Source organism: Neomonachus schauinslandi, chromosome 7, assembly GCF_002201575.2.
Source record: "Neomonachus schauinslandi chromosome 7, ASM220157v2, whole genome shotgun sequence".
Classification (NCBI taxonomy): domain Eukaryota; kingdom Metazoa; phylum Chordata; class Mammalia; order Carnivora; family Phocidae; genus Neomonachus; species Neomonachus schauinslandi.
In genome coordinates this window covers 4,644,016-4,657,633 of record NC_058409.1, presented here as the reverse complement: position 1 = coordinate 4,657,633, position 13,618 = coordinate 4,644,016, and the positions used below count along the sequence as shown (strand labels likewise).

The 13,618-nt window shown below is 37.8% G+C and overlaps 1 protein-coding gene across 1 annotated transcript in view; it reads right to left on the bottom strand.

Annotated features, from left to right (window-relative positions):
- Positions 1 to 5,710: 5,710 nt before the first annotated feature.
- Positions 5,711 to 13,618, bottom strand: part of LOC110581181 (zinc finger protein 354B) — an 18,497-nt gene continuing 10,589 nt past the window's right edge. Inside the window, exon 5 of the mRNA XM_021690936.2 lies at positions 5,711 to 7,838. Within this exon, the coding sequence (XP_021546611.2) occupies positions 6,259 to 7,838 (1,580 nt within the window). The 3' untranslated portion in view covers positions 5,711 to 6,258. The remainder of the gene's footprint in view (positions 7,839 to 13,618) is intronic.

Sequence of the window (13,618 nt, the reverse complement as noted above, 5' to 3'; positions counted from 1 at the left end):
TACTTCATTATGGCCATGGAGGGTAGAAGCCCAATTTCCCCATTTGCTGCCCCCCCCCCCCCACCAAATACCCAAGGAGGTAAAGGTCTCCTTTTTATTGCTTGGTAGTGGGATTTCTAGTTCCGCACTAGGCCTTCACTGACATTATTCTGGCTGAGGGGTTAGAGTGCGTTGTTCCTACTCTTTTGGCCTCCAGTGACACCATGAGGTGGGATTGTGGCCTCGTTACTGCTGGGCAGTAGTAAAAGTTCCGGCTTTGCACTAGGCCTCCTCTGATACCACCCCCGAAGGGAGGGGGAGGGGATGCTCTCTTACTAATACTGAGTGGGAGTGGGGAATGTCCAGGTTCCCCACCTGGTCTCCACTGTCATTGCTGAGAAAGTGGGGTGTTCATTGCCAGCCAGCATGGATGCGTGTCCTAGCACTTGGGCTTTTCGGACGCCACCCAGCAGGGTTTTATGAGCTCTTTCTACAGCCTCACAAGCAGGGGGCACATCTAGGCTCCCCACTCAGCCTTTGCTGGTGCAGGTAGTGATAGGACCAGTTTTTTCTGTGTTGCTTGGCTAGAGTAGAGTGGTTGATGTCTAAGAGTTTTTTGTCTTGCTAGGGGTACCCCTTTCTTGGCCCTTTGGTTATAAAGAAAGCAGGTTCTTGTTGGGGCTTTGCAATATTTTTGTGTGTCTGTCTAGGTTCCTGCTTCTTCAGCTCCAAGTCTGGGGCATATGAGGCAAAAAAACCCCAAATCACATCATTCCTCTTTTCCTGAGGTTCGCGAACTACCTGACCTATCTTCTCTCCACTTCTCAGTCTTTTTATGAGTTTTTAGGTGTACTTAGTGGGGAAAATAGGGAAAATTATATCTGTCAACTCCATCTTCCTACAACAATTCATTTTTAGGTTGAAATTTTTAGTTCATAATGTATAATTTAATTATTTTATCCAACAATATGTGCTAATAGTATTACTAACAATTTGATTGATGAAAATAGGATTTCTTTGTAGTTCTTTTTGTGCTCATCTCAACATTTCTACACAAAAATGCATAAGATAGAAATATAAAATTTTGAGTTGATCTACACCATTAGGAACCATAAAGAAAGTAGATGCAGTAGATGAAACAACACAGTGGAATTTGTAGAGTTGAAAAGGCCAGAGACTATATAACTTGAAGCAGAATGGGGGCAGACAAATATGCAGGTCTCTTGACTCTTCGTCCAGTCTTCCAATAGGAAGTTATCTCTCAAAATGAAAACCTTTTTCTTATAGCTCTTGGAAAATGTATTCCTGACACACTTGATTTATAACCTGAAACATACTGGCCTACAATACTAACTGGATTGTATCTTCTGATTTTGAAAGTATAACTGCACCTTGACTTTGAAAAATGTCCCAAGGTCAGCTTTGAGCATTTTGTCATCTGTGGCATTTGACGTAAGACCAGGACAGTTGTCAGGGACCAAGAATGGAGCTACCCTCTGCTCTCTTTGTGCTGTGCACTGAGAACATTTTTCACAGACTCTCCCAACGCCTACTCCCGAGAACCTGTCTTCCAGCCAGTTTCACAAGCCAGAAATTACCAAATCATCCCTCAGTCCCATCAGACAACATGGTCTTGAAATTGACCATTTGCTCCTCAGATATAAATAGTGACTTAACATCTAAAGGATCATAGCCCAGCTCTTACAGTTTCAGACAGCACTCAGGGTCTCTGATAACCTAATTCTAGCTTTCATTTCCAGTATTTCTTTTTGTTTTATCCTATCAGGAGCCCTCTACACCAGCAAGGCTAGTTTCCCTGCTGGTCCCTACAGATGCTGTATTCACTCTCCCTCTGAGTCTTTTGCTCCTATAGGACACTTGTCCTTGCCTTTTCTTTCCTCTCCAGGTATTATGATTCCATCCATTCTTCAGATCTGAATGATAACAATTCTGCTCTGAATTCTTAGAATACAGTCTTGGTCAATTCTTCAGACTTCTATTTATTAAGGAAGAAACCTGATCACACACATACACATATATGATGATATATTATGACCAAGTAGGATTTATTTCAGGAATGTGACATTGGTTAACATAAAAATTCAATCAATGTACTTCTCTATTAAAGTATGAAGAGAAGGGGCGCCTGGGTGGCTCAGTCGTTAAGAGTCTGCCTTCGGCTCAAGTCATGATCCCAGGGTCCTGGGATCGAGCCCCGCATCGGGCTCCCTGCTCCGCGGGAAGCCTGCTTCCCCCTCTGCCATTCCCCCTGCTTGTGTTCCTTCTCTCGATGTCTCTCTCTGTCAAATAAATAAATAAAATCTTTAAAAAATAAAGAATGAAGAGAAAATAATATGGTCATTTTGATCCAATGCAGAAAATGAATATGACAAAATACTACCTTTTTAAAAAAAACATACATTTATTTATTTATCTGACAGTGAGAGAGACAGCAAGAGAGGGAACACAAGCAGGGGGAGTGGGAGGGGGAGAAGCAGGCTCCCCGCGGAGCAGGGAGCCCGATGTGGGGCTCGATCGCAGGACCCTGGGACCATGACCTGAGCTGAAGGCAGACGCTTAACGACTGAGCCACCCAGGCGCCCCCAATACTACCATTTGTGATTTAAAAAAAAAAACTCACAGCACACTAGGAATTCAAGGGAATGTCCTTATTCTGATAACAGATAACCACAAATTAAAGGTAACACATTAAATGGTAAAATACTGAATGTTAGTATTTGTATTCAGCATTGCACTGGCTTGTGCCAAATAGTACTATAATGTAAGAAAAGAATTTAAAAGGTATTACAAGTAGAAAAGAAAAAATAAGTTAGCCATTATTTACAGATGATGATATGCAGAAAATCCAAAAAAATACACAAGTAAGCTATTGGAGAAAAGTGAATTTATCAAGGTTACTGGATATAAGGTCAATATATAAAAATCAATTGTATTTCTATGTACTAGTAACAAATAATTGGAAAATGAAGTTTAAAAAATAATTTCTACAGTAGTACAGTGAGCACATCGTGTCCTCTCATGATTCCTCATCATTGCACAAACTTTCTTCTGATGCCTCTGAAGTGAATGCCTTTCCATCTACCTCCACACACCTGTTGAACATTTTTTTCCAGTCTCTCTTCAGACATATCACTCTTAAAGCATTCTTTCTTCCCCTTCCTAAGTAGTTTTTTTGTTTTTTAAGATTTTATTTATTAGACAGAGAGTGAGAGCACAAGCGGGGAGGAGAGGGAGAAGCAAGCTCCCCACTGAGTAGGGAGCCCAACTCAGGGCTCGATCCCAGGACCCCCGGATCATGACCTGAGCTGAAGGCAGACGCTTAACTGACTGAGCCACCCAGGCACCACCCCCGCCCTTTCCTAAGCAGTTTCTAAACTCTAATTCACAAGCAAATTTTTTCTTAAAAAAAAAGTAACACAGGTGACAGACATATAAAAGTGATAAAAGTGGAGCTTTTGACACAAGAATATAGAATGAACTCAGAGCCATGACTTTCTAAAAACATCTGCAAATCACAGATGGAAACTCATTAACATATTTTAGGCTCCCAAAGACCCCAAAATTGCTACTATAATTAACATCTCTAAAAAACGACATCTTTCTCCTGCTTTACAGAAGGTCAGCAGGAGGAAATTTCTTCACCTCCAAATCAAACAGAAACTTAATCTACATTCCCATCTTTCTGTAGGCTTTTCCCTCCAGCCTAAGGTAAGGTTAATTTCTTCACGTGTGCTCTAACCCTAGTTCCCTTAGAACATCGCAGAAAATTTGTCTCACCTAATGATCTCTTCTTTAACTCACCCTCAGCACGTGTATAGTTGTCCCATTAACACAGAAATCATTTTCTCCCCTCTAAATACAGCCCTCTTTTCTTCTCTTCTTTTAAGCTTCTTGAAACATGTCCAAAACAGCCCACTAGTTCTCACCTTCCTCGTAATAATCCAACCTAGAACAATCTGGCTTCCATTCACCGTAAATCACTGAAGTTGTCTCCAGTACTCTCCTGGTTACTATTCCAGCTTACTCCTTCTCACTTGATTCGAGGCACCTAACGCTACTGACCATCTGACATTCATTTCTCCTTGGGCTCAGTGGCATCACTCTTCTGGCTGTAGAGCCATTCCTTTTCCTCCTCTTTCACCAACTCCTTATATGGTGATGTTTTCCTGAGTTTTATCTGTGACCCCTTTGTTTCTCATTCTAATCTGTACTCTGCTGACCAATTTCACGTACTATGGTTTTGACTACCAACTCTATTGTAATTACTCCTAATTCTAGTCTACTGACTCATAATTCCCTTTTGGACCCGAACGATCAACTTAACATGTGCCAAATCACACTTGTTCACTCCTGTATTTCCTGCTTAGCAATGGCACCATCATCATCATCATGGTGATTTTTCACAATCAAAGACTGATTTCATACATTACATTCTTCCAGTTAACCAGGAAGAAGCCTGGGAGTCAACCTACCTTCCTTCTTAACTCACCTCTTCCAATTATGTGATTGTAAAAACCATGCCACATTTTACCGCATTAGTACCGGTCACATATTCTTGGCTTCCACTGCCCCTGCCTGAGTTTAGAGCCTCGTTCACCAATCATTCAAGTTACTGTAACAGCCCATACTTGTGGGCTCCAGCTGCTCGTTGTCCTCAACCTCCTAAACTCACTCTCCATACATTATTGTCAGAGCAATTTCCCTTACAGAGCATCTTTCATCAGTGCCATAATTTCAGAATCAATTCCAGCTCCTTAGAATGGCAGTTAAGACCTTTGGTTATCGGGTCTCTGCCTCCTTCTCAAGCTGCAACATCTGTCGTTCTCATTACTTAATAGATGTTCTTAATAGATGTTCTACAAATGCGCCATGCTGTCACCCACATGTACCTTTACCTCTGTGGCTCCCTCTCTTTTAAGTATTTATCTCACTCTCTGGAGCATTCCTGTTCTTCCAGCGTCGGGCTCAGGCATCCCTGTCTCTGGGACACTGTATCTGGTCAAGCTGCCTTGCTTAGGCTCCATTCCCTTCTTTCTGAATCCTGTGCAAATCTCTACAAGATGTTTTGTAACACAGTATCATTGTAACATCTCTTTCTCTGTGAAAACTTCAACACATTAGGATAATTTGCTTAATTACTCTCTATTCCCTACAACCCCATCCTCTCAATTCCTGACTTCTTGAAGATTAGGACCTGTTTCTTCTGTACAATTTCCAGTGTCCGGGATAGTACCTGGCTCAACCCTAGGATTAAGCAAACATTTACTGAGTAAACCATTTCTAAGGTTTAGAATTATTTCCTTTATTTGCTTTTGCAGTCTGAATTTTTTTAAAAAAAAAATTTGAAAACCTCAAGTAGGGAAAACGTGCTTTTATTTCATGAAATGGATTTCTTTTCAAAACTTTGCCCCAGTGACATGTTCTTTAAATTATTTCTTAGGATTTCTTTTGCAGCCAACTAAAAAAAATATTAATAGCTTTAACCTTGAAGTGACTGCCAAAAAACTGTATTTTTTCTACTTAAATTAACATGCTGTTCAGAACACAGCAAGTACAGCTCAATAATAAATAACTTCAAGGCAACAAAGAAAAGTAATTTTGAGAACAAAATTAGAAATTGTGCAAAAAAATTTTGGGAGACTGTTAGATGTAGTTTGGAAATGACTAGAAGAATAAAGGAGTAAGAGAACACATTTTTTTCTTTCTCTTTTTTAATGAAAACCATGCACAAAGTTTGACAACAATTTAGGAAAAGGCAAATTCCAGAGACTGAGGTAGTTTGCAGGTTTTTTTTTTTTAATCTGTTATTTGGTCTATATATGCATATATTTTAAGATCAGTTCTGTTTGCTATTAAAATGTTAGTTCTAATAAATATGCTGCTGGCTTATACAGTTGGTGTCTTTCTAATGAGAAATCCAGCACTCCTACACCCAGATTTTTCTCATGTTTACATATCACATATAGTATATAATGGTGTATAAAGAGATAGAAAAACCCCACCTTTTATCTTACAAATGGTCAAAATTGTGGTTTTGCAGTCAAATTACAATTGTGATTTCCTTGTCTTAGGATATTTTAAAAAGTGACTGACAGGTATGAAAGTTTTCCACATATTTATCACATAGTCAGAGCTTTTTATCCTTAGAATTTAATATCTGATGAAACAAAATTAAAATTGAAAAGTTTTCTCATGTTCATGACATTTATTAAATCAATCTCAAGTATGTATACTCTGCTGAGCTTTGGTTTAAGGCTTTCACACATGCAAATCTGCTTTCAAGGAATCCTCTTCAGTGTGGATTTTATAATGATTAGTAAGGGATGACCTCTGGCTGAATAGTTTCCCACATGCATTACATTCATATGGTTTCTCTCCAGTATGAATTCTCTGATGGGCAATGAGTGATGAGCTTTGTCTAAAAGTTTTCCCACATGTGTTACATTCAAAGGGTTTTTCTCCTGTATGAATCCTTTGATGCTGAATAAGAGCTGCACTTTGGCCAAAAGATATCCCACATTCCAGACATCGATATGGTTTCTCTCCTGTGTGAATTCTCTGATGATTACTAAGGGATGAGTTACACCTGAATGTTTTCCCACACTCATTGCATTTATAGGGTCTTTCCCCGGTATGCATCCTCTGATGTTGAATGAGAGCTGAACTCTGTCGGAAGGCTTTCCCACACACTTTACATTTACACGGTTTCTCTCCAGTGTGAATTCTTTCATGAATGATAAGCGTCGAGTGAGAACTTAAGGCTTTGCCACATTCATTACAATTATACAGTTTCTCACCGGTATGAATTATCCGGTGTCTATTAAGTCGTGAAATAGAAGTGAAACCTTTTCCACATTCGTTACATCGATAGGGCTTTTCTCCAGTGTGAATTCTTTCGTGCTGGATAAGAGATGCACTCTGACTGAAGGCTCTCCCACATTCACTGCACTTGAAAGGTTTCTCTCCCGTGTGAATCCTCTGATGATAACGAAGGGATGAGCTAGACTTAAAGGTGTTGCCACATTCATTACATAAATAGGACTTCTTTCTGAGATGAATTCTCTGACATCCGGGAAGGGATGTGCTGGATGCCTTCCTACCTGGATTGTATCTATGGGGATTTTCTCCAGCGTGGATTTTTTGATGTATAAAAAGGCCAGACCTTCTGCTGAAGGATTTACCACATTCTTTACATCTATAGGATTTCTCCACAGTGTGGGTTCTTAGGTGTTTACAAAGGGATGCACTATGACTGAAAGCTTTTCCACATTCTTTACAGATGTAGGGTTTCTCTCCAGTATGAGTTCTTTGATGCTGAATGAGAGCTGAACTTTGGCTGAAAGCTTTCAAACATTCTCTACATTTAAATAATTTCTCTCCGGTGTGGTTTTTCTGATGTTTACGAAGGGAAGAATTGTGAATGAAGGCTTTTTCACATATGCTACATTTATACCGCTTCTCTGCTGTTTTGATTTTTGGTTGGTTAAGTAAGTTTGAATTCTGCTTGAAACTATTTCTTTGTATTTCATATTTTGAGGGTGTTTTTTCTCTAGCAACCCTCTGTTGCTTAACAAAGACTGATTTCAGGCTGAAATTTTGGCCAAAGTCAGTATTTTTATGGTTTCTTTCTACAGTGAGGATTTTTGTATGGGTGATTGAAATTATTTGTAAACTTTCTTTTTTGTCCTTTTGTTTCTTTAATCTGTCTTCATATATGCAGGGTTTTTCTGATATGAAATTCCAGGGTTCATCCCTTTTGAGTCTTTTCCTTCTTAGCCCCTGAAATGATGAATCTTGGGTTTGAGTTGACTTTGTAGTTTTAGGACTGCTCTTACATCCTGGAAAACAAAAAATCACTAATGATTCACATGATTGGCTGAGACTTAATGTGTAGAAAGAATAAATATTAATGATATTTAAATAAGGGCTTACTTTCTAATAGATACTAGCAAGAGGAATAAATAGGAAAGTAACACAAAGAAAACAATAAATGGAAGAGGGCAGAAGGACAGCGTGACCAAAAGAATAAAGGAAGCTAATTTAAGGAAGGCGAAAGTGTATGAGTGACCAGGAGAATGAACGGGGAGACAGGATTGGGAGGGTATGAATTAAGTGCAGTCTGGTATCCAAAGCCTATGACAGACTTACACATTATTTATATGACATTCTTCTCATTTATGTAATTATTTCTAATGTTGAATATCATTCCTCCTTTTTCTACACACCAAACTTCTCTGTAGCCTTCAGACTCAGTTCCAGTGTTAATTGCTCTGTGTACCCTTTCGTGAATCCAGCTCCAACAATCCATTCCCCTTATTATACCACTTACTAAGGTATATTATAATGTACGTACCTAAGGGGGAAAATTATGAGTATATTTAGAGACAATGAGGAAACCTTCAAAAAAATTCAGCACCACTGATAGTAAAAACATTCAATAAAATAGGAATTGAGGGATACTTGCTCAATATGCTAAAATACATAAAGTTTAGTCCTAAAACCAGTATCCTATTTAATGAAGAAAGACTAGAGGCATTTCCACTATGATCAAGAACAAGGGGTGCCTGGCTGGCTCAGTAGGTAGAGCGTGACTCTTGATCTTGGGTTTTTGAGTTTGAGCACCATGTTGAGATTACTTAAAAATAAAATCTTAAAAAAAAAAAAGAACAAGACAAGGATGCCCATTATTTTCACTTCTATTCAACATTCTACTAGATGTCTTAATCAATTCAGTTACATAAGAAAAACCATTTAGATGCACAAGGATGAGTAAAGAGGAAATGAGGAAATAAAACTACCTCTATTTGCTGTGTTATAATACCCTGTGTACATAACTCCAGAAAATCAATGATAAAACTTGATCAGTGATGTAGCAGGATATGAAATTAACATGCTAAAGTCAATAACCTTCATTGACACTAGCAAAGAATTGGAGGAATGAATTTACAAGAAACATAAAAAAACTTGAGGAAAATTTTAAAACAGACTTGAATGACATTAAAGTACACCTGAACAATGGAACAGCGTCTCCTATTCTTGGATAGAACAACTCAATGTTATAAAAATATAAAGATACTTTAAAGAAAATATGTAAAGATATTTTAAGTCCTGTATAGAGGTCAGGATTTTTCAACCTCAGCTTACATTTGAGGACAGACAATTCTTTGCTGTATGGCTGCCCTGTGTATTACCACCTACCCTTTCCACCACTCGCACCCTTCCTCAAGCTGTGACAACCCAAAATGTTTCAAATATGCACATCATATATATATACACATATATATATGCTTAAAGTTTTCATAATAAAACTAAAAATTAAGTCTTCCATTTTCTGTCAGTCCTTGCAATAAGATTGAGTAGGTTAATCTTTTTCCTCTTAAAGATCATATCTAATAAGAAACTTGCAATTTTAAAAGGTTTCTGCACATGAATTTAAACATATCAATATTACAAAGGAAAAGATCTTTAAAAACTACTTTCACTTAAAAAAATACTTTCTAAGTAGAAAATAAGAATACTTACAGAATGATAAAACTTACGTTTAAATAGTAAATACCATAGCCTTCTGGGTAACTAAAGACAATGTTAGGTGGATAGTAAGCAAACTATCTAAATTACTTCCCCAAATGATAAGAAATAACTTCATAACTGTGAGACTTCTTTTTTTGTTTGTTTGTTTATTGAAATTTTTATTTAAATTCTAGTCAGTTAACATATAGTGTGATATTGGTTTCAGGAGTAGAATTTCGTGATTCCGCACTTACATATAACACCCAGTGCTCATCATAACAAGTGCCCACCCATCACCCACTTAGACCATCCCCCACCCAGCTGACTGTGAGACTTCTATCCAAATCTTCATCTTCAACATTACTTGAGAAAGAAGAAGGAAAATGCCAAAACTTGTAAAATAAATGTGAGTTAAGAGAGGAAAAAGTAGATATGAAGGAAGATAGCAGAGTAGGAAGCTCCAGGATTCTGTTTCCCCACCTAGACAACAATTGAACTGGCAGAATCTGGCTGCTCCAATAATTCTGAAACTATAGAATCTACCTGAAGGCTGGCAGCTTCTAGGGGAAAGCCTGGTTGGTAAATTACAGGTAATTTCAGTCACTGGCAGCCACCGTGCCCCAGCCCCCAGCCCCAGGGCAGGCAGCTGTACTGACAGTCCTTAGGTAGCTCGCAGGCGCAGGTGACAAGAGCCTTGCTGTTCAATTGTAGATCTGGGTTCTGACGGAGGAGTATTCTTGGGGGCATGGAGGTGCAGATACAAAAGCAACCTGCCCTTGTTGCCCCACTGGCTGAAGCAGCTGCCGGGGCATTTAAGGGACAGGGCTGGACTTACCTCTATCCTCTCACGCTCACATTTTACCTTTTTCCCACATTGGGGAACCACATATTTAAGTACAAGGACATTCAAAAGTAACCACATACATGGGAAATTTAGAAAGTCACCATACATGCCAAGGGAAAGATAAAGGCTTGGAAAAGACATGAGAAAACCTTTAGTTTATATCTCAGGCTGGTCCATTGCACAAAGACACCTGACAACAATAAAAAAATCAGTTCTATATAAAAATATATGTATTCATATATACAACTACCATTTTTCCCTGTTATAAAGTGATTTTACTGAATTGATTTGGACATACTGTAGGTCAAATAATATTTTCCAAAGATAACAATTATGGACTTTAAAACTCAACATAAAATTAGTAGCTTCAATAGTATTAGTCATACTCCCCATCAACAGCATGATGAAATAATTCAATTATGTAGAAATACAGAACTCTAGGACTAGCTGGAAACTTGGGAATTGCTTAGCATAATATCTTCATTTCATGAGGAAACTAGACTCAAAGATTAAGCGGTTTACCCAAACTGAAATACCTAACAGTAATAAAGCTGGAAATCAAACCAATTTTTCCTAAAACTAAAATTTGATAAATATTTCAACTGATTCTCTACCAGCTAAAAATCGAGGCTGTTCTCTAATGCTCCTGGCTGCCATGACATGAAAATGTTCAGACGCTACCATAAGTCATAGTCAGGAGATTCAGGCCTGGAAGAGGCTTTATCAAACAATTAAGCTAGCCTTCTCCTTGTGAAAAGGAAATGTATGAGAAGGAAATCACTCTGGGGAAGGGGGAGATTCTAATTCCCAGACTTACGACATTATAAAATTCAAATGTCTAGTTTGCAACAAAAAAATCACAAGGCACTTAAAAAAAAAAGATATGACTCATTCAAAGCAACAAAATAAATAGACAGAAACATCTATGAGGAAGAGAAGATGGTGGGCATACTACACAAAAACATTTAAACAGCACTTTTCAAGATGTTCAGGAGAGCTAAAGAAAGATACGGGTAAAGGTCATGAAAATGATTTTAAAAATGAAAATATCAATAGGAGATAGAGAATACAGAAAGAAACCAAAATGGAATTCTGGAGTTGAAAACTGCAATAACTGAAAATTTCACTAGAGAGATTAAAAAATCAGATTTCAGCAAGCAGAAGAATCAGTGTACTTGAAGACAGGCCATTAAAATTCTGAGTCTGAGGAAGAACAACAACAAAAAATACTGAAGAAAGTGAACAGAGCCTGAGAGACCTGTGGGACACCATCAAGTGAACCAAAATAGCATTGTGGAAATCCTGAAAGGGAAAAGGAAAAGGGGCAGAGATCATTTGAAGACAATGGCTGAAAACTTCCCAAATTTGATGTGAGATATGAATCTACAAATTTATGAAGTGTAATGAACTCCAAAAAGGATAAAGTCAAAGAGACCAAGACTGAGACACATTATCACCAAACTGTCAAAACCCAAAGCCAAAAAGAGAATATTGAAAGCAGCAAGAGAGAAACAAGACTCATAACATATAAGGGATCTTCAATAAGATTATCAGATTTCTCATCAGGAACTTTGGAGGCCAGAAAGTATCTATATCTGACTGATATAGTCAAAGTCCTAAAAGAAAAAAAAAAAAAAAACTCTTTTTTAAAAAGAGAATTCTCTATCTGGTAAACCATCCCTCAAAAATGATAAAGAAATTAAGACATTAAGACATTCCCATGCTGAGGGGGTTTATTACTACTAGACCTGCCTTGCAAGAATACTAAAGAGAGTCCTTCAAGTCGAAATGAAAGGATGCAAGGCAAAGTGATACAAAATAAAGATCTCTGGTAAGAGTAAATGCATGGTCAATATAAAAACCAGTATTAGTGTAAATTTGGCTTTTAATGCCACTTTATATTTTCCAGATGATTTAAAAGACAAAGGCAAATTAGGCACACAATGTATAATGATGCAATTTGTGACAGTAACTGAAAGGGGGTGAGGATGGAGGTATACAGAAGCAGAGATTTTGTACATTATTGTACTTAAGGTAGTATAAATTCAAATCAGTGTTATTAGTTTAGGATGTTAAACATAATCCCAATGGTCACCAAAAAGATAATACTTGTAATATATAGATATATATGTATAAGAAAATGGGAGGGGAATTAAAATGTTTCACTACAAAAAGTGAACTAAACACAAAAGGTGACAGTAATGCAGGAAATCAGAGATGAAAAGATACAAGGTGTATAGAAACAAACGGCAAAATGGCAGAATAAGTCCCTCATATCAGTAATGACCTCAAATATAAAAACATTAGCCTAATTCTCAGTCAAAATACAGATATTGGCAGAATGGGGGAAAACCCATAATCTAACTATATGCTGTCTATAAAAGACTCACTTCTTTTTTTTTCTTTTTATTGAAGTATAACTAACATACAGTGTATGTTGGTTTCAGGTATACAATACAACGATTCAACAATTCTGTACATTACTCAGTGCTCATAAAATAGGTATACTCTTGATCCTCTTTATCTATTTCACCCCTCTCCCCACCCACCTCAACCACCAGTTTACTCTCTGTATTTGAGTCTGTTTTTTGTTTGAATAAGAGATTCACTTCAGATCCAAAGACACAAATAGGTTGAAAGTGAGAAGATGCAAAGATAACTTCACACAAATAGAAGTACCAAAAGAGAGTTGGAGTGATTATAGTAGTATTGGACAAAATAAACTTTAGAAGACAGGTTGTAAGAGACAAAGAAGGATGGTGTATATTCATAAAAGGTTCGATTCAGCAAGAAGACATTACAGTTATAAACATTTACGTACCTAGTCACACATCCTCAAAACACATGAAGAAAAATTAACAGAACTGAAGGGAGAAATAGTTCTACAATAATAGCTGGAGACTTCAGTACCCTACATTCAATAAGGACTAGAACAACCAGACAAAAAGAAGAAATAAAGGACTTGAACAACACAATAAACCAACTAGATCTAACGGATACATACAGAACGTGCTATCCATCAAAAACAGAGACAAACCAAAAAACAGACTTAACTGTAGAGAGCACACTGATGGTTACCAGGTGGGAGGTGGGTGGGGGGATGGGTGAAACAGTTGATGGGAATTAAAGAGTACAGTTACCATGATGAGCACTGAGTAATGCACAGAAGTGTTGAATCATTAAATTGTACACCTGAAACTAATATAACACGGAAGGAGGAAGGAGGAGGGAAGGGAAGGAGGAGGGAAGGGAAGGGAAGGAGGA